At 40.6% G+C, this 26,673-nt stretch overlaps 1 protein-coding gene across 1 annotated transcript in view; it reads right to left on the bottom strand.

The window, feature by feature from the left end:
• The window catches only part of LOC134660943 (protein nervous wreck), a 57,262-nt gene that overhangs the window by 18,292 nt on the left and 12,297 nt on the right, over window positions 1-26,673 (bottom strand). The window contains exons 3-10 of the mRNA XM_063516830.1: window positions 16,843-16,928; window positions 12,631-12,775; window positions 8,633-8,769; window positions 8,124-8,277; window positions 7,546-7,611; window positions 7,091-7,252; window positions 5,321-5,506; window positions 2,144-2,380 (exon numbers count right to left, since the gene is read on the bottom strand). Of these exons, the coding sequence (XP_063372900.1) occupies window positions 2,144-2,380; window positions 5,321-5,506; window positions 7,091-7,252; window positions 7,546-7,611; window positions 8,124-8,277; window positions 8,633-8,769; window positions 12,631-12,775; window positions 16,843-16,928 (1,173 nt within the window). The remainder of the gene's footprint in view (window positions 1-2,143; window positions 2,381-5,320; window positions 5,507-7,090; window positions 7,253-7,545; window positions 7,612-8,123; window positions 8,278-8,632; window positions 8,770-12,630; window positions 12,776-16,842; window positions 16,929-26,673) is intronic.

Below are 26,673 nucleotides of genomic sequence, written 5' to 3' on the forward strand. Positions count from 1 at the left end.
AAATACATAAAAAGACACCCTACACAGACAAATCTTGCACACCTCGATCTGTTTTTGTGTACGGACGAGTCACAAGTGTCACAACACGCACACTAACACATTTTCGTCAAGAGATGAGAAGTCGGATTTGTCGCTCGACCGATCCGCAATTTGTACTGGGCGAGAAAATGCGATAAATCTAACAATTACATGAAACTAAAATATAATAATTGTGTTTAAATGTAATTAAACGTATGATATGTAAAAAAATGTGAAATGTAACACCTTCTTTTTGTAAATTTGATGCCCTCGACCTCTTTTTACAACAAAAAACCGAGCAATTGGCATTTTTTCTGCTGCTGTGTTCACTAGCGCGTCTGGACTCGGTCTAGTTTAAAATCCGAGCGCAACTAGTTTTGTTACCCGCGCTAGATCAGTTGATCTTGTACCTAGGCAGAGGGGAAATAGTGCGAATGCCGCGTCCCTTCCGTGTTGGTCGAAGATAAAAGCCTTTCTAACTTTAAACCTAGGCGCCTAGCCAAGTGACTATCGTTTACAGAAAACGCCAACTGGAACTGAAATCCCGGTAAACTGGAGTACCTTTTTCACGGGCGAAACATTGATCATCGCTATAATTTAAGAAGATTTAAGATATATTAAGTACTTGGTTTCTGAACACTTTCATCGTGTATTTCCATTTAGGTTGATTAATAAAATTCTTAAGCTCGCGTTCTAAAAACAACTCCATATTTCTCAAAACTCGATAATTAAGTAATGTTGCCCCGCGATTCAAAGCATTTACAAGTACGGAAGTTATCACGTAACTTTTCCTTCTCGTTTGTAATCCCGATATTATGGGGTATGGGTACATACATATTCTTATACTTATCGATTGGCGTTTGTTAATAAGCTATTGTCATCATGGCAAGGTGACAATAGATCAGCTCAAAAATAGTAACAGTAACTTCCCGACTTACCTACTTATATATAAAATAAATGTCAACCATTTCGAGTGTTTCATAAATAGCAATATTATTCGTCTCTATATACCTATGTCGTCATTAGTTGGATATTACCAAGTCAGGCGTGGGTTGCTTACGTAGGTTGCGCAATGAAATATTCCTAGCGTGAACTTTCAGGAATCAACCATCAAAGTACCTTCAACTTAATATATATAGCGATGGTAGTGAAGTCGGTGTATCGTCCTCGTACTTCTTGTACATGATTCCTCGTACACATAATATTTCAGTAACGAGAAATGCAAGACGTTTATGCTCGAGTACCTTGTTATAGTTCTTATTGATTTCTAACGGCCGCGGTCATATTCGAACTTTAAGATACGTCAAATACTACAGATTGAAACGATATGGAATGGATATGTCAGTGTCAAACAAGTGTCAAAAGTGACGTTTCTTCAAACAAACGCGTCACTTTTGACACTTGTTTGACACTGACATATCCATTCCATATAGACATAGACATATCGATTCAATCTCTAGTATTTGACGTATCTTAAAGTTCGAATATGGCCGTTGTCTTTTAATGACGTTGGAGGTACAATACGCTAAGTTCTGGTAAAAGGTACAACCATTATTGTATGTATATGTATTACGATTTATGAACAAAAATAATCTGTCCGAATCGCGATTTTATTAGTTAAACCAATTTGTCAGTCAGTAAGAACCAGGAAGACTATACTCATCCTTTTATTTTGGGTGCTAGTACTAGTGTAAGACAAAGATATAATAGTATTAAGGCTGGCGTCCACTAGACTCGCCGAGTCGAGTCGAAACGCGTGGCCGCAGAAATTCGCCTGACGAGCAATACGCGGGAGATTCGAATCGGCGCGCCGCGGCTATTCGTCAATGGACGCAGTTGCATAGAAAATATAGGAGGCGTATTATTGCGATTCGATTCGATTCGCCTCGGCGAGTCTAGTGGACGCTAGCCTATTCTCTTTGTCTATGTTTGAAATGAGACAGTCCTTTGACAAAAACTATAATTCAGAATTTGGAATTGGAACTTACATAATTATAATAAATACAAAGCGGTATCTACACTCATGGCAGCACTGGAGACTGGAGCTACGCGGCAGTGTGTCCTGCACGGCCAGCAGGTCGGTCTCCTGCAGCCACTCGTTGCTATAATACAATTGTACACTCACGGCAGCCCCGGACGCGTCGGTCCTCACGCTGAGGAGACTGGAGCTGCGCGGCAGCGTGTCCTGCACGGCCAGCAGGTCGATCTCCTTGAGCCACTCGTCGACGGGCGCGCTGCTGTTGCGCAGACACTCGAGCCGCGCCTCGTATTTGGCCTTCGAGGTCTCGGAGCGGCGGATGTTAGAGCGCAGCTCGTCCATGCGGGTTTCCAGGTCCGGCCCGTTCGGGTCGTTCGGGTCCGTCTACGAACAAACAAGGAATTATTCTCTAGCTGGACTGTATTTCTTTTTGATTTATGAGTATCTTTTTACTTATGTCGGTGACGTCTGTATGCAAATCTATATCTGACATGAAAATCGTGGGTCCCTTTGGATTTTTTTGGTTAATTATAAAATATAATTTTGAGTTGAATGCGCACATAATTACAGTCAGCAGCAGAAGTTGCTAAGCAGAGGTGTTTAAACTTAGGTAGGTATTCATTAGGTATCTGAGTAGAAATGTATTGTTAAGGCAGTGGAATATGGGATATTCAAGCCGCGTTCGACAATGTGATTATTTCTCACTAATGTTATTTAGTGCACTGTTCGAACATCATAATATTAACTCTTGTTCGAACTCCTGAAATAAAATAAAAAATCTGATCCTGGTTATCTGTGCAGGGCAAGGGCTATCGTGAAGGGCTAGCCAGTGGCCTTCTCGGAACTACGTACTAACGTATTCATAAATTCATTCATTGTCATGCACTCTCACGCGTAGAAGTTTGATTGCAATCACGACGTCATTCTCATGCGCCCCGCGGGACACTGCCTAATTTCGCTGGGCAGCGGCCCATTTCTCGAACAGTATTAGTCTAATGTTATTAGTGTATTGTCATGGCAACCCATACGATTTCACTGTTCGTGGACTAATAATACTAGTGGCTCTGTGAGCTGTAGACCTCGCGAGCATAGCTAGCTATTGGGACCGTGCACGATGACAGCGCCACACAGCGGTTTGATCAATCAACAATACAAAGATTTTAAATTTCACAAGAATCGGTTGAGAATTGTGACCTGTAGAGGAGAACATCCGGACATACAAAAGCAAAATGCCCGAGTCAAAACGTAGACCTTCGCTACGCTTCGGTCAATTAGTCTAATACCGTTCGAGAAATGGGCCCCAGAATTGGCGTATTCGTCAATTTCGTACGTTGTTCACACCTCGTGTAACGGCCACTACGAGTATTCTGACAATATGTAAAGGTGCATTTAGCTTCTTGAACGCATTTAGCTTTTGCATAAAAAAATAATACTTTTGGCAATATTAAAGAGAGATGAAAATTGTGATACATTAATAGTACCTACTTGAATTGGTAATAATAATTAATGTATTTGCAGCTTATTCAAATTGACATTACCTATTAGTAGTAAGCGCTCGTATGCTCTTTTCATTGCCTATTTTTTTCTAAGTATATTCTATCCCTTATCACCCCATTCCATAACCTTTAAAATCTAATCAGTTACGTTGCGTACCTATATACAATTATTTTTAGTATACATTTAGCCACCAAAAAAGGTGTTTCTCCGGCGTTACACGATAAATCGTCTGGAATAGACGCAAAGGCCAATGATGATTACATAGTATAGATACACGGAACGAAATTGCGGAACGCGCGACATTAACACAGTCTCCGTGTGAACAGGGGCTCCGCCTTCTAACTCCCGAAACCCATCCTAATTTAACATTGATACCTACTGCTGCAGAATAAAGCTTTATTAATATAAATTACTAAAAGACATAGAATATAAAACTAAAACTAACTACTTACAATTAAAATAACTAAAACTAAAAATTAAAAATACCTATCAAAATTTGGTGCCCTCGGGAGGGTGCCCAATACGCAGGCAGCGTTCCCGCGATTGCGATTGCAATTTTCTGCGCGAGAAAGCTGCCCGCGCGGGGGTCGCCCGTTGCCTCCCTCAGCCGTTTCCCGAGCGCCTTGTGGAGCATCAGTGCGCCTCTGCCCCACGAACCAAGCGTCTCGACGCCAAATGCGACAAATTCGTATTTAGCGCCGAGACAGCTGTATTTGGCTACCTACTGCTGCACCGCCTTGCATGCATGTATAATGTATTGTATTATGCGTGTCAATTACAATGCATACTAACGACCAGCTAACTAGTTCTCGTCTTGGGGCCGCAGTACTCTGAACTCCGTTTTTACTTGAAGGACGGAGGGCCAATGTTTTTACGTATCATTGTATCTTTGTCAGTATCAGGGTCTGCGCCACGAACCCATGTTCCATGGTCACTCACCTTCTGTCCCGCCTCGCGCATGGCCTGGTACAGGTGCAGCTTGCGTGTGGCGTCCCGCACCAGCGCGGTCTCGCGCACGACGCGCGTGGCGCAGCGCCGCGCCTCCTGCGCCAGGGTCTGCGCCACGCTCGGTTCCATGGTCACTCACCTTCTGTCCCGCCTCGCGCATGGCTTGGTACAGGTGCAGCTTGCGTGTGGCGTCCCGCACCAGCGCGGTCTCGCGCACGACGCGCGTGGCGCAGCGCCGCGCCTCCTGCGCCAGGGTCTGCGCCACGCTCGGTTCCATGGTCACTCACCTTCTGTCCCGCCTCGCGCATGGCTTGGTACAGGTGCAGCTTGCGTGTGGCGTCCCGCACCAGCGCGGTCTCGCGCACGACGCGCGTGGCGCAGCGCCGCGCCTCCTGCGCCAGGGTCTGCGCCACGCTCGGTTCCATGGTCACTCACCTTCTGTCCCGCCTCGCGCATGGCTTGGTACAGGTGCAGCTTGCGTGTGGCGTCCCGCACCAGCGCGGTCTCGCGCACGACGCGCGTGGCGCAGCGCCGCGCCTCCTGCGCCAGGGTCTGCGCCACGCTCGGTTCCATGGTCACTCACCTTCTGTCCCGCCTCGCGCATGGCTTGGTACAGGTGCAGCTTGCGTGTGGCGTCCCGCACCAGCGCGGTCTCGCGCACGACGCGCGTGGCGCAGCGCCGCGCCTCCTGCGCCAGGGTCTGCGCCACGCTCGGTTCCATGGTCACTCACCTTCTGTCCCGCCTCGCGCATGGCTTGGTACAGGTGCAGCTTGCGTGTGGCGTCCCGCACCAGAGCGGTCTCGCGCACGACGCGCGTGGCGCAGCGCCGCGCCTCCTGCGCCAGGGTCTGCGCCACGCTCGGTTCCATGGTCACTCACCTTCTGTCCCGCCTCGCGCATGGCTTGGTACAGGTGCAGCTTGCGTGTGGCGTCCCGCACCAGCGCGGTCTCGCGCACGACGCGCGTGGCCCAGCGCCGCGCCTCCTGCGCCAGGGTCTGCGCCACGGACTCGTGCTCCATGGTCACAATATCGACGGGGTCGTTGTCGCATGGCTCGTAGTCGTACTGTTCAACAAAGCACTAATGAGTACTGGTGATCCATTGTTACTTTTTTATCTCAGAAGAAGAAATTAGCATCACATCATTAATTTTTGGGTTATGCTGAACCCATATATATACTGTGGTCGTTATTATTACAACCGACTACCTGAACATTACAAAGCATAGCTTCCATTAAACTGCTGTCTACTTATAGGTCTCTACCCTACGTACAGGTATTGCACTACCTTCGATTAAAATGTCATTCAATAGAACTTGCTAACTATGTAAACAAAAGTTACTAGTAAATTGACATTCAGTGTCAATTTTAGTATGGCGGTTTGTTTACATAGTTAGCAAGTTCTATTGAATTACAGTTTAGGAGATGATTTTATATTTTCAACTTAGAGCAACTGCAATTTAAATTCAAAATTGTTTAGGGTTGGATAGGAACGTATATTCAAGAGCAATAGTTGAACGATTCTCGTTGGAACGCCCAACGAGTTCAGTACGCGGTCTCCTTCAATATGCAATTAGTGTGTGTAGGAAGAGTTGATATTAGTAATCGATAGCTGTTATTAACTTATTAATTATAACAGTTATACACCGCGGGATTTAATAACCCGAAAGATTTAAACCACCTATCTTTGACGACAGTACGAGTAAATAATATTAGATATCAACATGGGTGAAATTATGCGTTTTAATTAAACTACTATTTCAGTACAAATTAAATCATATTAATTTACCGCTTCTCTGTGAACAAACCTTTACTTCAGAGAGTGAACGAGTTTAATTAATCTCAAGTAGAGAAACAGAGAGCGAGCATGTCATTTCACGAATCACTCCGATATCATACGATGCACGGTGAATGCAGTGACTTGTGTTCCATGACAAGAAGTGTCAAGTTATGTCTAGGATGATGTTTACGTTGAAATTATTTCAATTTATTGGTACTTCAAAATACCACAAATTGTATCAAAACTTTATTAGTTACTACAAGAGTACAGTGCAGTTATTATTGTTGAAGCAGATTTTATCTTGCATGACAATCAATAATAATATGAAATAATTATGTCATTTTATTGACATCAATTTCAAACTATCAGCCAGTTATCGTGAAGGTAAATAGTTTGCACTCTCGCGATTGAGAACAGAACAAAATTTCGGTAGTGAAACCTTTTTGTAGGATAGATACCAAACTTAATTAAGTGAAACTGGCTAATAACCATGCAGTTAGTGCGTCTGCGTGTAAAATTAGTTGGTGGCTACGTCACGCATAAGGGTGTGTTAGAATTGAGATTTTTTTAACTTGTGATTTGTTTTAAATAATTAATATCTCTTAAATTATGGGTTTTTGGACTATATGTTATATAACTTTATATACTCTAATTAGGCTCTAAAATCGTTGGTTTAAATCTTTCGGGTTATTAACGCCCACGGTGTATTTATTTACTAATAATCGCGTTTTGTGTAAAAAATAGGCAAAAACAATGTTTGTTTTATACAGATAAGTTTGATACATTTTTTCAGCCTTCAACCACTTAAATTTTCGGCTGCAAACATCAAAATGGGGCGCTAAAATTTGAATCGCACACATAGGTAGCTAACCTGAATGTGTTGTTTCAGCACCGGGTAGTACAGATACACGCACTGCAGGTTGTAGTCCCGGGTGAGCTGTTGCGCCTGATCCCGGATCTTGCCGAACGAGTGCTGGGTGGCGGAGCAGGTCAACAGCTCGGTGCGGCCCATGAGGGTCAGGAACTCTGACACCTGGACAATTAATAGGTACATATAGGTACATGTAATGTACGAAATATTATCCCGCGCAGGACATTAATGATCCATAATTTCTATTTAATTTACTTACTCCTAATCACTAACTCTGGAACCTAAACTGGTAGGTTTGTAAATTTTTGAACAGAATAAAAATTATCTTGTTCTACCTACTCAAAATTTTAACTAGCAATATTAATAGAAACTTCTATAAGAAGATATCTATAAGAATAAAACATACTGGCTCCTAGGTGATTAAAAACACAATTTCAACATGATTAATTCCCCACCTTTTCATATACGGCCGACTCCATGTTCTGCATGCAGGTCTGCAGTTCTACGAGGAAGTAGCGATTCTGAGGACAAAAATATAATATGTAATAATCCATGTGATCTCTTAAATAATTATACAGCAAGCTGCAGAGCTAACTGACCCCCTGCAAACAAGTTTCTATAGTCAAGTTTCATGGGGTCAATTATCTCTGCAGGTTACTGTAGGTACATGCGTGAGAGCCAATCAACACGTGGCAAACGAAACTGTCTTATGGTCTACTAACAGCAAGACTAGGTAACAGGTAACAGGTAGACTCTAATCAGCTACGTTAGTACGGTCGCATTTTTATCACCTGTCACCATTCCTGTCACGTTCTAACAAGCATGTAAGTGCGAAATTGACGGGCGTAGTGACAGGCGATAAAAATGAACCATGCTGCCACCGGCTATGTTGGCAGAAACAATACATTTAGAATATCCTAGAGTGCCATACTTGATGTAGCACTTGGTGTAAATACTTAGCGTGGTCCGACTTTAGAGTCATTCTGATCATTGGTAGACCTTATTTCATTGCAATAAGGATTATGTCTGGTACCTGATGGGCATTGGCGGCGGCGATGCTGAGCAGATAGTCGTTCCTGGCGCCCGTGGACTTCTCCTCGAGTTGATCGCGACGCGACGACACCTTGGCGCTGTTCTTCTGGAGCGACGTTATCGACTGGAAGAAGGAACCTTTCTTCTTCTTCAATCTACGGCGGAAAATGTTTGATAAGGAACGAGTATTTTTTTAATAGAAGTAAAAATTTAGTGTGCTGGTTAGACTGACTAATGGCAATTACCTAAATGATTAGCAAATAGAAATGTACATAATGTAAATCATCGACTGCTGTAATTGATCACATCATGTAACTTTCTCATCATACTCACTCCTTAATGCCTTTTAAAAATTGGCGTAGTCTGTTTGTCACTGTCACAAATTTGGCTTAGTTTGTGGAGTCGGTCATTCCAGGCTCTTAAGCCTGTATAAGCCAGACGGAATATATTTCCCACATGATTTTGAACTTTCATTCAAAGGCCTTAAGGGTTAAATAAAAAACAACTTACTTTTCTTCGATGTCTTTGGCTTTGTCCCTGACGTCGTGGGCGGTGTGTTCCTCGTCGAAGTACAGCTTCTTGGTCTTGTCGACGTCGATCACCGTGAGCTGTAGTTCCTTGTGCGCCTGCGCCAGTGAGTCCGTGCACTGCCCACAAATTAGGTACTACGTTTAGTGTTTACAGTATATAACACAGACTAGGTACCTATAGTAAAATCCGCTTATAATGACATCGAAGGGAAGTGACAAACACGTCATACTAAGCGGAAGTCATATAAAGCATAGTTGTACAACTGCTTATTTTTGTTATGTTTTCCAAATTAATCTCAAATTCCTTTGTGAGAGACGAGTTTTAGTAAACTTGTAACAAATGTCAACTAGTCACTGAGAATCAATACGTTACATCCCACGAACGCACCAAACGTCCTCGCAGGGAAAGACTTGGTGACGGCTAGAAAACCAGCGAATGTGTCAGTATAACCGGACATAATTTCATGGAAATAGGATTTTTAGGTCATAGTAAGCGATTTGTCACTATAAGCGAAGTAATCTTATCCGAATTTGTCACAAAGAGTTTTATATGAAAACCAAACTTCGCACTGTAATTACGTCATAGTAAGCGGAGTCATAATAAACGGATTCCACTGTACTAACAAACAGGAGCATTGGGTTCTTGCGCCATGCAGAGTTAGTCACTAACTCTGAGTTAACCGGTTAAACCCGGAGTTACCAGTACAACTTAACCCTGTGTTAAAGTTTAACTCCGAGTTAGTGGCTAACCCTGGATTGGGGCAAGTGGCCCTGGTCAAGCGGTAAGGCGTGCGACTCTCTGATCATGGATCGTAACAATGAGCTTACCTGGTGCAAATAGTTTGCAAATCTATGTAAATTTTTGTGTAAGTTGTAATTTAGTTTTTGTAGTTTTTTTACTATACAGGGGTGGAACGTCACGAAAGACCTTCCCGGAAATATAGTGTCGTTTAAGTGATATAGAATAGATTAGTAGGGGCCAGAATCATAAATTAAATAAAAAATAAAAATAACAAATTCACAACTTTTTAACTGTGGTGATAACCCTATAGGTACCACGTTTATTTCCGAGCGTTGACGTAATCACACTAATGCATAAATGACGCATTAATATGTCAAATACTTAAATTCATGAAATAAGTGCGAAAATATTAATTTCAATTAAGATCTTTATTCGTTTTAACCATATCTAACACTATTTCACATTTACGTGCCCGAGTATGAGATAGTGTATGCATTAACCTTTGGATTCCGTTCTAAATAGTAGTACGTAAATAGGTACCGCATTCGTTCTTCTAGTCTAGCCGCCAGTTACTCAACACATCATCCACGTTCGTTGGTCATTCCGAGCTTGGTCGTGGTACAATGGACTGATTGTCAGTAATCAAAATGTCGACCAAAAGCACGTAACATCGTCCTACGCCCAGTCTGATGCGTCCTGCGCCCAGATATGTTTCTGTATTTATAAGAATCATAGTTGCATGTCGCGTATAATAAGAGCAAATTTAAATAATCACGAGCTTCTAACAAAGGCATTTTTAGTCTTGGAGGATATAATCATTTAGTTGTATCCTCCAAGTTTTTAGTTGAAGAATATGACATTAGGTAAAATGACAATTTCATTCAAGTGTAAAACTTCTTGTCTATTTCCAACCACGCAAAGAGGTTCGTTAGTCATCAAAGTATTTAATAATTCGCAAGCACGTTTTAAACCAAATAAAAACCAAGGACAAGCTATTGCATGAAAATATTCCTTCTCAACCAGGGCACAGTTTCAATACACTAGGAAATAACTGAATTTAGCTATAAAACCTTTTTATCTGGCTAAGTAAGGGAAACAGATTTTTTTTATGATGAAAGAGGTTACGATATCATCTTGAATTGTTTATGCCGATTTACTTTCTTTTGGGTGGTTGTCATTGGTTGTCAGATGTCACTACTCGGTCTGTATGTTGTGGTTAGTATTACATATTAATATTAGGGAATAACACAAGTTCTCCATCCAAAAATTTTACAAATAAAGCCACAAATATAATCGTCTCGACAAATCCTGAAACGATTCTTACCAGCACTGCAGGCACACCCAGGAATGGAAAAACACGAAAACGATTGTTTACAAGTAAGTTCATTGACCCTGTCACCTGTTAGGGTTAGAACAAAGTAGTTTTTTGCATGGATGTTTAAAAGGCCATAATTTAGAAACGGTTGCCCATATTAACATAGTTTCTATGGAGAAAATATAGAGCTAAGGCTAAACTATCTCCCATTTCCGGAAAGGTCCGTCGTCAAATTCCACGCTGTATATCTTTTTTCAGTTATATATATCATTAAATCGGAATTGCACGATTAGTACAAAAGAGAATTTCGTAATAAAATTACTAAAGTATGTTATTGTCGTATAACGAATATACTTATAGAATAATTATTCAATCTTGTCAATCTTAACTACCGACCGCAATATAAGAGTAATTTAACAACGAGGCAAAACATCGATCACTGTAATATGCATTGCACATAGAATTGCATAAACAGGGCTCAATGACATTGTTACTCAAACATGTCAATTTAGATCAATACAATACTTGTGTTCAGTCTATGTATGCCTAATCTGTATGATGATTAAAATTGTAAGTGGCCAGAATTGGGTACTTTCCTCTACTTGAAATAAAATATTTCACACCGTGCACGAAATAAAGTACCAGATAATTATTAGAAAAATATAGACAGCAGTTATTTTTAAATACTATTTCTATTTAATAAATTGGATTGAAACATAAAAAGTAGGTGAGTTGACCGTGACGTCACTACACACGTTTTCATATAAATTCCATATTAGAAAATCGTTTTGACAGTTCTAAAAAAGAAGCTGATTTGACTAGTCTAGTAGGAAAGTAGCCAATTACCTAAACTTCTAAGCTTTGTGGTCAAAATCATAGGTTTAAATCTTAGCTCCTACAACTTATACCAATGTAATGAATACGACCCTAATAACTAGGAGACCGTTACAAGGTCCACAATTAGTAAAAGGTAATTGAAGGTGTAACTGCTCTATTACCGTGTGGGACACATCAGGTGACGGTGTAAATCGATGAAAAGAACTGGCACGGTATTTATTACAGGGCATAAAGTCACTTTCATGTTGTAGTCGCAACCGAGCGAAACGAATTTAATTAACTTGTCGGGATCTTAACGAGGAATAGGAATGTGACTTACGCGCTACTACTATCTACTATTTACCCTTGATCCCTTGACTAATTTCTCGTAATGTTACAGGATATAACAAAATTATTGATGATCCGTTTAAGGGCATTACATAAAACTAGACAACTACACTACTAGACTAGACAAACTGATATTAAAATTTTACTTAAAATTAATAATATTAACTTCAAATAAGGCTCCTGTAAATAAAAAGCGTCCTCCAAATCGTTGCCCGCAATATAACATATAACGCTATATAACGCTGGCCGCATTGCCACGTTGCATTGCAACCAAGGCATGCGCGAGCTAGTCGTTCCACTGCGTGGTCTACATGTGTAGGGCTCTGTACTAATTTTTGAAGTGATAACTTCTTTAGCGGCCCTGTGCACTTTTTGAGGTGGGGAAAAAATGTTAAACTCGCGACAGATCACTTGACCGTATAAGACGGACACGTCACCTGATCGAAAAACTGTTACAATGTCATTGAGTTTTTCTTTATTGATTTAAATGCCATCTAGTGAGTTCCCCTCTAACTGGTATTAAATAAAACGAGTGCTAACAGTGATGTGCTTAGGAGTTTCAAGTAATGCGACGAAATAACGCTAGATGGCGTTAACCTCAATTATACAGACATTTTGCACTAGTCATTGAGTTTTCACTTCTGCCGGCACTCCCGGAGTGCAACCCGTTGTTTTTTTTTATGACGTGGATTTTGTGCTAACTTAATATCTTGACCTTAGCTATCCTCTACTTGAAACCCACTCGGAAGGAACTAACCTTCTTCGCGACGTTGATCTTGTGCTGGCGCAGCATTTTAGCCTCGTCGGCGATCTGCTGTTGAAAGACCTCGACGGCGGCGAGCCGCGCGCGCGCCAGCTTCTCGTTCTCCTCGAGGACCGTGCGCCACACGTTCCACATGTTCCTGTTCGACAACAGTTAACCGTTAAATTGAAAACAAAAGAAAAGTTATAGTGAAAAGAAAATGTAAGAGAATACCTTTAGACCATAAATGCTTGCAACTCGCGGTATCAAAGACGCGTTACCTTACCGATCTCAACTCCGCGAGGCGTCAATTGGGTACTTTCCTCTACTTAAAATAAATTATTTCACACCGTGCACGAAATAAAGCACCAGATAACTATTACAGAAACATAGATAGCAGTTATTTTTAAACACAATTTCTATTTAATAAATCGGATAGAAATATAAAAAGTAGGCGAGTTGACCGTGACGTCACGACGACACACACGTTTTCATATAAATTCCATATTGGCAAATCGTTTTCACAGTTCTAAAAAAGAAGCTGATTTGACTAGTAGGAAAGTACAATAGCCAATTACGCGTTATTGATCCATAACAAGTAAAGGATAATTCAGGCTAGACCGGGCCGGGCCCGAACCGAGGCGACCGACATGTCATTTTCTATGACGGCTCATCGGTAATCACGTGGTGCTTTCCATAGAACACGAAGCGCCGCAAGCTCCGCCCCGGTCTAGCATGAGTCATCCTTAACTCCTCTATACACAACTCTAATATTGTTATTTGTTTCTTTAAAACTGCATCAACTGTAAAGTTTACGGTTATTGCCTTTACAACTTTGTACATAAGGGATCATCCATTAATTACGTCACACGAATTTCTAGGTTTTTAACCCCTCCCCCCCTCCTTGTCACACTTGGTCACATTTTGCAAACCCCTCCCCCCCTGGTGTGACGTCACATTTTAGGCAATTTTGTTTTCAACGAAATCGACAATATTAACTCTGCATTATTTTTTTAATAAAAAAATATTTTTGATATATAAATATTAGTGATATATTTATGTATGTATGTATTTATTTATTTATGTATATATGTATTTATTTATTTATTTATATATTTATTTATTTATATATCGCATTAATGTATGTAATCATATTGTAATATATTTAGTTGTGCTGATTTTGTTTTTTTCCTGTTCTGGCTGTCCATTTATATTTGCTACCCTTATACATATTTCTTCCCGTCGAAAATGTCTACTACCGGAAGGTTGTCTGGAAGAGATCGCTTTTTAGCGATAAGACCGCCTGTTGTTGCTTAGTTTTATGTTAATTTGCTGTATTTAATCATGTTTTCATTGTGCACAATAAAGAATATTATTATTATTCTCTTTATTTATTTCTGATCTTAGGTTAGGTTATTTTATAATATGGATATAAAAATAAAATACAAAAACACTTACAAAAACAATACAAAATACATATAAACACATTATAAAAAACCTAACCTAGGGTGCCGCCAGCAGCGGGGCAAGGCCCAAGCTACCGGTGGTCAGGGCTGCAGAGACAGGAACCGGCGGACTATCCGCGTCGTGTCCAAGATCACCGCCTTCTGCATCTGGCCCTTGATCCAACCACCTAGCGAGAGTCTCTCAAGATGTTGGTCGAGACTCTTCGCTATTAGACCGTTCGCTGAAACAACTATCGGAACAATGATCGTCGAATCAACATCCCACATGGCGGTTATCTCGTGAGCCAAGTCTAGGTACTTACTGGACTTGTCCTTCTCGGCTTTCACGAGATTCTCATCATGGGGGATGGTGATGTCAACGAGCACGGCCCGGCGTTGCGCTCGATCTATTATCACAATGTCAGGCTTATTGGCTACAATAGTCCTGTCAGTGATGATAGATCGATCCCAATAGAGCGTGGCACGACCATTCTCGAGAACTGGCGCAGGTGAATACTTGTAGTACGGTCTTCGCGGTCCACAAGGCCGTATAGGAGAGCAAGCTGCTGGTGAATAATCCTGGCTACGAGATTATGTCTGTGCAAGTACTCGCCATTAGCAAGATGAGAACAACCGGAAATGATATGCCTGAGTGACTCTCCGGGACGGCGGCATGCCCGACAAATGTCGACCGTACCGTCCTTCAGGATATATTTCCGATAGTTGTTCGTCATCATTACTTCGTCCGCAATTGCACAGGCAAAACCCTCGGTTTCTCCGAAGAGGTCCCCGAATCGTAACCAGTTCACCGACGCGAGCAGGTCCACATCGGGTCCCGTGAGGGCCTTGTAGAACCGCCCGTGTAGCACCTTACTCTCCCATGCCGCCTTGCGATCCGCAGTACTTAGTACCACAGGTTTGCGCCAGTTCTCGTTTGCCAAGGAGAGCGGCGTGAGGTTCCTGTCTACTGCCACCACATCACGATGCATCCCACACTCGTTGTTAAGGAAATAATTCCTGAGATTGTACACCTCGCGGTTGTGGAGATCCTTGGCGTTTAGGAAGCCTCGGCCTCCACATTTCCGTGGAATGTACAATCTCATAACTGACGAGCGTGGGTGTAGCATGCGATGTGCGGTGAGCAGTGATCGGACTCTCCGATCCAGGGCATCCAACTCGGTCTGAGTCCACCTTAGTATGCCAAAGGAGTATGTGAGTAGGGGCATTACCCAGGCGTTGAAGGCGCGCACTTTGTTGCCTCCTGACAAAAGACTGTTAAGGACTTTTGTGAGCCGACTGAAAAAGCGCTCCTTCACCGACCGTCTAATACCCTCGTCCTCAAAACCCAACGACTGTGACATACCAAGGTATTTATAGGTTTCTGATTCAGAGATAGATCTGAAAGACATTGTCTCAGAAGGTTGTAAATTTGTTGAATTTACAACCCTCCCCCGCTGTACATGCATAACCGCACATTTATCGACACCAAACTCCATGTTGATGGCACTACTGAAGACTTCGGTGGTTTTCAGTAGCTCCTTCAGGTCTTGGTTATTTGGTGCAAATAATTTGAGGTCATCCATGTACAGAAGGTGAGAAATGACTTCACCCTCTCTCCGAAGCCGGCAACCTAGTCCCAAATCCTTCAGCAGGGTGCTGAGGGGATTCAGAGCTAGGCAGAACCATAGGGGACTCAGACTATCACCCTGAAATATTCCTCGCTCAATCCTTATGAAATCCTGCGGGCCAGGGCGGTCATCTCCGCTTCCTGGTTGACGAAGGACTGTGGTCCACTGCCTCATACACGCGCTTAGAAAGGCTCTCAAAGCTGCATCAACTTTATACAGCTCTAAGACCCTCCCCAGCCATGAATGAGGCACCGAATCATAGGCCTTCTTATAGTCAATCCAAGCGGCTGAGAGGGCCTCCCTGTTCCGCCGGATTTGTTGGCAAATGGTCATGTCTATGAGGAGGAGCTCTTTAGTACCACGGGACCCAACCCTACATCCATTTTGAGCGGGGGCCAAAATATTGTTAGCGACAATGTGCGCGTTGATTTTTGTCCTCAAAATGGATGTAAGGAGCTTATAGAGTGTAGGTAAGCACGTGATGGGTCTGTAATTCTTCGCTTCCGTGGTACTACCGGACTTATAGAGCAGGAAGGTAACACCAGTTGTTAAGGAAGGTGGGAGAGAACCAAGCTCGAGGGCTTGTTGAAATTGTGCTGCCAAGCACGAGTGCGAGCATCGGAACCATTTTAGCCAGAAGTTGTGCAATCCATCCGGCCCAGGACTTTTCCAGTTCTGGGACGTGCGGATGGCACAACTTACGTCATCGGGGGTGATAGTGACTACCCCCATAGGTTCGATGGACTCGCACTCACGCTCGACAACATTCATCCAACTCCCCTCGGTGTGTCCGACAGGCACCGACCAGGTGCTACGCCAAAAGTCATTATTATTATTATTATTATTATTAGTAATTTTAACACAACGAAAGTTACATCCAAAATCTCATTATTTAACTGTACAGCGAATAAAAAAAAAAAAATTTTCGGTTACCGATGAAGTTAAAGTAACATCACAATGTGACTCCCCCCTCCCCCATGTCACAACATGTCACATTTTCTTGACCCCCTCCCTCCCCCTAAACGTGTGACGTAATTAATGGATGACCCCCTAAGAGCGGAAATGGCAATTACTTATGGATACGAATAGAGCAGTAGACTGTCTTCACCAAACGGCAGCAGTCACCGTGTAAGTAAACTAAATATATTAAATACCATTTTTCCTCTGCTCCGTCAACTTTGATGTCCGGGATGTTGGGGATCTTCTTACTGAGATACCCTGAAGAGATTTTCAGCAAGGCCTGCGAACAAAAACTTTGTGTTAAGGTGCGTTTGTAAGTACGATAGGTATATACTACCGCGAGTTTCACGCAAACAAAACAGATGCACATATGTTTAAAAGCTGAATATTACACCCAGAAAGTGATTAAAATATGATTTAGAAATTTCTAAAGACTCAGAAGAATATCTTTTGTATTTATTTTTGATACAAAGTGGTATCGCATTTGCCTGGCACTTTTTCTGTGATTATATTGACAAAACCTTGACTAAGCTTGATAACCACATGCGGACAAATTAAACGTTAATGTTTTATTTAAAAAATAAAACACTAGGAAAATATTGCTTTTTCAAGTTATCTCCATATATTTTTGTCCAAGTAACTAGCACGCGTCAATAATGCAAGTGTAATGCGCTGTCTCGGTAGGTATGCGTTCACTGGTACCTAACGATGACATGTGTGTTTGTTAAGGGGCCCACTGATTTTCAGTCCGCCGGACGACATCAGCCTGTCAGTTAGAACAAAAAGTTGACAGTTCCAAACAACTTACAGGCTGATATCGTCCGGAGGACTGATAATCAATGGGCCTCTTTAGAATGGGATAGAATTTAACAAAGGGGTTTTTACGATGTTGCATTAATAGGTAGTTCTTATTTTAAATCGCTCCGCGAATGGGGTGTCTCGGTTGTAAGAAATGAATAAGATGCAAGTTCAACCCAAAATCAAAAGAAACAAAATATTAATTTTTTGAAAACAAGTACCGTAAAATGGGGTGAGTAGGGGCAAAATTGACATTCACATATGCAAATTGAATGGTGTAACATATAATAACAGAGATGTACAAAATGGTTTTAAAAAAGCATTTAAATACAAAATGCAAAATACTTTTCAGATTTACTATTTCCAATGCAAAATACCAAATAGTTTTGCATTATGTATTTCAAATGCTAAATGCAAAATAGGTATTTTCAAAATACTTTTTCAAAATAAAATACCTTATGACCAAATCTCAGATATTTTTATTTATTTTAGGTATTTGTCATGAGAAATAGAGACACAATGCCGAGCCGAACAAAAACGTCTAATAACATGGCACCTTATGCATGACATTTTGGTCATATTTATCAGTACGCGTATCAATAAATTCTGTTATTAATAATAATAATACTTCGTCTAATAGCGAAGAGTCTTGACCAACATCTTGAGAGACTCTCGCTAGGTGGTTGGATCAAGGGCCAGGTGCAGAAGGCGGTGATCTTGGACACGGCGCGGATAGTCCGCCGGTTCCTCTCTCTGTGGCCCTGACCACAGAATAAGTAATAGTATTATCATACAGAACGGACACGCACCGCCCCGCCCCGACTCGGATTACCTCGCCCCTCGACAGCAGTAAGCCGAGTTTTAGCCGCGCGCTCAGTTCGGTTAGCGACGCGATGACGGACGGAACGTTCAAAATTCCGGTCTATTGTGCTATGTACGAGTACCGAGTGTACCCTGTGTGTGTGTGCGTGTGTGTTATTTTAGAATTAAGTAATCAAGTTTTTCAATTTAAAGTACATGAAATGTTTATAAGGTTAAACTTTTGTATAATAACAGGTAATAATATCGTACGTCACATACATACACGCCTACCGATTTTTTGTTCGTTGAATTTAGGAATGTTAAGTTAACATTTTAATGTAAATACCTACACAGATATTACTTGTAAATGTTTTAGTTTTACACTCTTTTCACAAAAAAGAATTTATGCTCGGAATATTCGCGTTTTTATTGATTTATTTATTTATATTTTGGAGATCCAACAGCTATCTATACAGAGTATCCCAAATTAATAAGAGATTAAAAAGAAATGGTTTTTTTTATTGTAATATAATTAATTAGGTATTTCGCCCAAAAACTCAGCCTCACTGTGCGGAGGGGGAACGCGGCCAGTATCCTGGGTACTGCCTCAGGCTAATTTAGGGTTAGATTTTTGATTTATTTTGTTATTCATTCTCTGTTATTAATATATACTTATTGAATTTTTCCATTAGGTATGTATGTTATATAAAATCAATAGGTATCAACAATAACGTAAATATAATAATGGCGTAACAAAACAATTGGAGCGTAATTAAACTTAAACATTAGTTAACATATTTCGGTTGAATTATCCAACGCAGCGGGCGGCTTGTCGTGTCACTTCGGCCGGCCTTGACAAGCTTCGGCTTAGCCTTCCCCGCGCGCCGCACGCGAGTCAGCCCCAGGGGGGTGTCACTCCACAGTTTAGGTACATTTGGCCGGCGCGCCCATCGGACAGGCGTATGGCAGTGGGCTGCCGCTCGGCGTGCACGATAGTCGTGTCACGTGGCGCTCGCGCAAAATTGAAAATACACAATGGCTTCGGAACTTACTTCCGTGAGAATCAGACATACTATCTCCGGATAAAAAATGTATGTTTACATAATTAACGTTTTGTAATTCCTACATATTTATCTTAAAAATAATAAATCAGTGGGTATAAAGTCTATTTTTAACCGCCTTCAAAAAAAAAGGAGGTTCTCAGTTTGACCCGTATGTATGTATGTATGTATGTATGTATGTATGTATGTATGTATATTTGTTCGCGATTATCTCGCGTTTGGCAGAACCGATTTTGATGCGGTTTTCAGAAAAGTGTTTGTTACATTCTGGAGTAGGTTTTAGTATACATAAATCTGAGCTGATGCTGAACCCTGGCTGTACCTAGTGGAACTCAGGTTTGGTGCATCATAGGCACACGCTGTTTTGGTCATCCGACACGCCTTGATGAGCACTTGGGAGAGCAGTACCCAAGATAGAGCTGATGCTGAACCTTGGATGTACCTAGTTGAACTCAGGATGTACCTAGTGGAACTCAGGTTTGGTGCAACATAGGTCCACGCTATTTTGGTCATCTGTCACATCTTGATGAGCACTTGGGAGAACAGTACCCAAGATAGAGCTGATGCTGAACCCTGGCTGTACCTAATGGAACTCAGGTTTGGTGCAACATAGGCGCACTCTGTTTTGGTCATCCCACTTGTCTTGACGAGCACTTGGGAGAGCAGTACCCAAGATAGAGCTGATGCTGAACCCTGGCTGTACCTAGTGGAACTCAGGTTTGGTGCAACATAGGCCCACGCTATTTTGGTCATCTGTCACATCTTGATGAGCACTTGGGAGAGCAGTATCCAACATAGAGCTGATGCTGAACCCTGGCTGTACCGAGTGGAACTCAGGTTTGGTGCAACATAGGCCCACGCTATTTTGATCATCTGTCACATCTTGATGAGCACTTGGGAGAGCAGTACCCACGATAGAGCTGATGCTGAACCCTGGCTGTACCTAGTGGAACTCAGGTTTGGTGCAACATAGGCCCACGCTATTTTGGTCATCTGTCACATCTTGATGAGCACTTGGGAGAGCAGTACCCAAGATAGAGCTGATGCTGAACCCTGGCTGTACCTAGTGGAACTCAGGTTTGGTGCAACATAGGCCCACGCTATTTTACTCATCCGTCACATCTTGAAGAGCACTTGGGAGAGCAGTACCCAAGATAGAGCTGGTGCTGAACCCTGGCTGTGTGTGAACACTTTGTTTTGGTTAGCCGACTAGTCGTCGTGATATTGCAGAGTTCCACTAGATGGGTCGATCAACTTTTTTCTAACCGCCTTCAAAAAAAGGTTCTCAGTTTGACCCGTATGTTTGTATGTATGTTTGTTCGTGATTATCTCGTGTTTGACTGAACCGATTTTGATGCGGTTTTCAGAAAAGTGTTTGTTACATTCTGGAGAAAGTTTTAGTGTACTTTACATGGATGGTTTGAAAAACCAATTGGACCCGGTAGGTGGCGATGCTATCGGTATACCTACCATCAAATTTAAGTTGCTGAAACCGATTTAGATATAAAATAGTGGGAGTGGGAGTCGGATTCGGACTCGGACTGGGAATGGGAGTGGGACTGGGACTGGAAGTGGGAGTGGGAGCAATATTAATACAAATCGTTTAGCACCGAAACGTCATATTATGTTTTGTCGCGATTCTCATCGAGTTAGGCCATCAGTTCAGCAACATTAGTAGGTAGGTATAGTTACTTACTAGCCCAAAACTAAATGGAGATCCTACCAAATTAGTATTTTAGCCCAAAACCCAAAACATAAATGAAGTACTAAAAAATAAAATCACTAAAAAATAAAAAACAAAATTAAATAAATATAAAAAGAATAAAAAAATAAAAATAAACAATAAGAAAACCAAAACAAATAACTTAATACTAAATTACACTAAAACTAAATGGAGAGCCTAACAAACTAGTATTTTAGCTCAAAACCTAAAATAAATGATTCACCTATCACTAAAAAGTAAAAAATAAAATAAAATAAATAAAAAATAATAATAAAAAATAACAAAAAAAGAATTAAAGAAAAAAACAAATCCAAAATAACTGAATTTTATTACTTTTTAAAAAAAAGGGAACCGCCTTCAAAAAATCAACTCACTGAAAAGCACAAAATAATTTTTATATACCCCACCCCTGTCCTTGTCCAGTCCCTATCCCGTCGTTAAGCATTCTGCCAAAAAGTAGTTAATACCTAATAATAAGAAAATTTATAACCATCCGGGTAATTACTTAGTTTTTGAAGGCGGTGCCAAACCAACAAAAATATTCTTTGCTGCCAAACAGAATAAAAAAGAGTAGTTAGTAGTGCAAGAACTAAGTTAGTGAGACTCTAAAATTTAAATTTTGGGTTGGCACCGACTTTAAAAACTAAGTAATTACCCGGATGGTTATAAATTTTCTTATTATTAGGTATTAACTACTTTTTGGCAGAATGCTTAACGACGGGATAGGGACTGGACAAGGACAGGGGTGGGGTATATAAAAATTATTTTGTGCTTTTCAGTGAGTTGATTTTTTGAAGGCGGTTCCCTTTTTTTAAAAAAGTAATAAAATTCAGTTATTTTGGATTTGTTTTTTTCTTTAATTCTTTTTTTGTTATTTTTTATTATTTTATTCGGTAGACTAAAATGACATTTCATAGTATGAAATGACACATGATGTTCATACTACGAAATGTCATTTTAGTCTACCGAATAAAAAAATAGACTTTAGGTATAAAATCTTGTCAAGTGATAACCCCGTGCCGACACTCACAGCTCGGTCATAAAACTGCGGCGCGCAAAGGAGATTCACGGTTCGTGCGCGGTTATAAGTTTCAATTTTGCTTGCAGGCGGCGATATAGGTGTAATTTTATACCTAAATCTGACTTTTGTGAAGGAGTGAATTTTCTGTACGGTAGTACTATTAGTTATTCTGTGTCAGCCCTAAGCGACTTACTCACACAATGACGCGTGTACAGACGTGCCGTTCACACATATAAACGCCAATGATTTTCGATGTATGGCGTGTCCGCCCTGTGCCCTGACCACCGCCAGCTTGGGCCTTGCCCCGCTGCTGGCGGCACCCTAGGTTAGGTTTTTTTATAATATTTTTATATTGTTTTTGTAAGTGTTTTTATATTTTAATTTTATATCCATATTGTAATAAAACCTAACTTAAGACGAAAAATGAATAAAGAGAATAATACTCACTTAAAATAATGTAAAAAACTAGACTAACGAAAAGAGAGTGATGGCTCCATTTTGTGACTTGTGTGGCCATTTATTTCGGTTGATTGTGCATCTCGTTCTTATTTTATTATTATTACACTTTTCTTTTATTAATAACAACTGGACTGGTATTTTTAAAATGTGAAAAAAAAATACAAATACAAAATACAAATGCTTTATTCGTCGATCATAGGTGTACACAACATGATATTGCATATGATGGTAAAAAAGAAAAATTGTTCCACTATGTCGTACCCAAGGGCATACGAAATTAAGTTTGCTAATAGCAATTAGCAGGCACCATGCACTAAATTAAGATTTACAGGCAGTGTGTATGTGAAAGAAATAAACATCAATTTTTATTTATTACGCTTTTTAACAATACCTGGCGCTGGCGCCAGGCGCTAGCAGGCGCCTCTATCGGTCAAATTCGGCAATACAAGCGTTATTCGTTCATTTCATTTTGTTTGACTGGTAATGTTGGCTAAACTTAATCACAAAGTATTTTGCATTTTGAAATGAATATTAAAAATGCAAAATACATCTCGAAAAGTATTTCAAATAAAATACAAAATGTTTTTTACTAAAAGGCATTTAAATGCAAAATACAAAATAGGTATTTTGCATTTTGTATTTGCATTTTAAATAGAAGTATTTCAAATAAATCGCATCTCTGTATAATAAGTGTTCCGGACGTTTGTATTTTGGTTTTTATTTTATTTTGGGTAGTTCCATTTCATAACTTTGACGATAAACAGGAAATCCCACATCACCCCGTAGTCCCTCGTAATTGGGGTGAGATGGGATTTTGGATTTTCGAAGATTGTTGGATCGATTTTTTTTTATTATGAGTATTACTATAGCTCCATTTTAAATTGCAATACATTATTTTTGTAGTAGTAGCCTTAAAATTCCATCTCACCCCCTTTCATCCCTTCTCTCCCCATTCATAACCCAACTCTCCCCGCGAACCCTACTCACCCCATTTTACGGTAGCCGCGAAGGGGCTGGTATTTTTCTAGCTTCCTCTCTGGCAGAGATCCAGGAAACCTAAAGTCAGGGTCAAAAAAGTTACTCTTTGTAACTAAGAGCCACTATCCTACGTACTCAATGCAAGTACATAAAGTAAAATTTGGAAATGCATCTTACGTTAAATGGGCGTTTCTTTTTTTTGTTGTCTCCTACACTTTTTCTTCAAATTTGGGATTTTTTATGTTATTTCTACTCAGAATCACGAGCTCTTTCTATCCTAATAGGAGAAAAAAAGTGTCCCAACATTTCCATACATTTTTCGATCTTTCCATTTCGCGACCGCCATACAAAGTCTATGAAAAATGGTGACGGAATGGAAATAAAAACCTTTGGACACTTTTTTTCTCCTATTAGGATAAAAAGAGCTCGTGATTCTGAGTAGACAACATAAAAAATCCCAAATTTGAAAAAAAAAGTGTAGGGGACAATAAAAAAAAACGCCCAAATACGATGCATATAATTTTCCTTTACTACCTACTTATGTCTGATATTTTCGTTTATCTACTTAAATCACAGTTTTTATTCTACAAGTACCGTGCTGAAATCACTTCGTTACATTGACGTCTATTAGCTATCTTAGAAAGTCTGAAAGTTAAGGGGCCCACAGATTATCAGTCCGCCGGACGATATCGGCCTGTCAGTTAAACGAAAAAGGTGACAGTTCCGAGCAACTGACCGGCCGATATCGTCCGGCGGACTGATAATCTGTGGGCCCCTTAACTTTCAGACTTTCTAAGATAGCTTAGATAGCTAATCTGTGGGCCCCTTAAGTATCTATGGTAACGGCACCAATGATGAGACATTAAAATTTCTACCGCTTTGTGCGTTCAAAGTTGAATATTCTATTTGTATTTTACGTTATAATGTTGTATTTGTATTTTAGGTCTTCGGCGTGTTCAATTAAAGATACTGTGCCTAACACATTAAAACCAATCATGGACAGTATGACACAATTTCTTTTAAAATAGACAGAAATTAATGAAACGTGTAACTTAAGCAGCTCTATGACTTCTTCTTCTTCCTCGCGTTGTCCCGGCATTTTGCCACGGCTCATGGGAGCCTGGGGTCCGCTTGGCAACTAATCCCAGTAATTGGCGTGGGCACTAGTTTTTACGAAAGCGACTGCCATCTGACCTTCCAACCCAGAGGGTAAACTAGGCCCGTATTGGGATTAGTCCGGTTTCCTCACGATGTTTTCCTTCACCGAAAAGCGACTGGTAAATATCAAATGATATTTCGTACATAAATTCCGAAAAACTCATTGGTACGAGCCGGGGTTCGAACCCGCGACCTCCGGTTTGCAAAAGCAGCTCTATGACTTGTTTATGCAAAAATGAAAATAATTAATAATTCTAATTTTACAGAATCTGTGGCTTACATCTAATTTACCTACTTCAAAGCTTAGAATTTAATTAATTTAAAAGCATCGATAACGATTCTCGGACATGCTCGGGATATGAAAGCAAAAATTATTAATTAAAAGTAAAGCTATGAGTAGAACAGAAATATTATGCGTTGTTTTTGATGAAAATTTGAGAGTTTTTTCCTCATGTTGGCTGGTAGAATTGACTTGTAAGTGATGAATAATAAATATTTAATAACTTTCATTTGAATTTGATTTATAATGTTGGATTTTTTTATTTTTCCTCATATTAGTGAAAATATTTGTGTTTCAGTCGGGCGCAAAGTTCGTTTAACCCTCGTGTCTTGACACCCTCGCAACGCTTAAGATTCCACTTTTCAAACCACTGGTGGTTCAATTTTGGAACCTTACGCTTGCTCGGGTATCAATATTAGCATGAGCTTGTAAAACAATTAACTTTTAATAAAACATATCGATTTGATAAGTAGGTATGATGCCAATAAACAGGACGCTGCGCTGACTCCTCCCGTCTAGACGTCAGCTCCTACCTAGGCCTAATTAATGAGATTAATACTCACACCTCACTGCCTCCTTCTTTTACCCTTCCTGCGCTTTTCGCGCCAACGCTTGGCTTGGCTAAACATTAGGGCGAAATATTGTCGTCTGGATACCACTACAATATGGGTTGGTATACTTGGTCAACCAGATCTTGACAGTAGACAAAGGCGGGAAATTTGAAAAATGTAGGCGCAAAGGGATATCGTCCCATAGAAAATTTGAATATCGTGCCTTTTTTTACTGACAAGATTTGGTTGACTAGCTATATGATCATTTTTCTGACAGAAGCAGTAAATCAAGTTGTAACACGCTGTGGTTATATTCTCTTTGGTTGTGACCTTCATTAATTGGCAAGCGTTAGTGAAGGTCTCCGTTTTAGCTTTTTGGCAACAACACTTTCGTAATGCTTTCGTATGTCCGGAGCATGTCCGGATGTTCTCCTGTACAGGTCGCCATTCTCTAAATTTTGTAAGCAGGTTCGATGACTAAATAAATAGTATTTAACGTCGATTCCATTTTTGGAAATTTTTGAAAATGGAAAAATAAATTATGCTCGGGAGACAGCTCACAGAGCCACTAGTTTATCTCCGGGGGAATTCAAAAGAATTGCGGCCCGATTTGAATATAGTATCTAGACGTAATATTTGACGTATCATATTGTAAAGTTCGAATCGGGCCGCTAGACTGATTTCGAGTTATAATATGCAAAATCATCGTACCGGTCTCGGGCTACAATGCCTAATACCTACGGTATTTAACGTCAGGTATTTTACACAGGTCGTGCTGTCCCTTAGGACTAATTTCATAGGTTTACTAGGTGTCGAATCGCGATTAGTACAGTTTACAAAAGCAATTAAGTAAATAAACCGTGACATTGTGACGATAACGGAAAAGTTCGTGCTGTCACGATAACAATATATTTTGTACACATAACGCATGCGGAATAAAATTGGAATATGTAAGATGTTTAAGTACTGTCCAGTATAGCGTCTTGGAATAAACTTTTAAGTGTGACTAAATAAAATTACAAATTATATTTAAAGTTGCTGAATAAATGGCGGTCAGTTTGAGGAGTACAGCCTACAGTTGATTTTTTGCTCCTGTTACAGACTACACCCGGTGTATATATAGCTAGCTATATATATGTATGTATGATGGTATCTATACCTACAGCTCTATCGAGTACACGTAAGTTACAATTAT

The sequence above is a fragment of the Cydia amplana genome, chromosome Z (assembly GCF_948474715.1).
Source record: "Cydia amplana chromosome Z, ilCydAmpl1.1, whole genome shotgun sequence".
In the NCBI taxonomy this organism is placed as follows: domain Eukaryota; kingdom Metazoa; phylum Arthropoda; class Insecta; order Lepidoptera; family Tortricidae; genus Cydia; species Cydia amplana.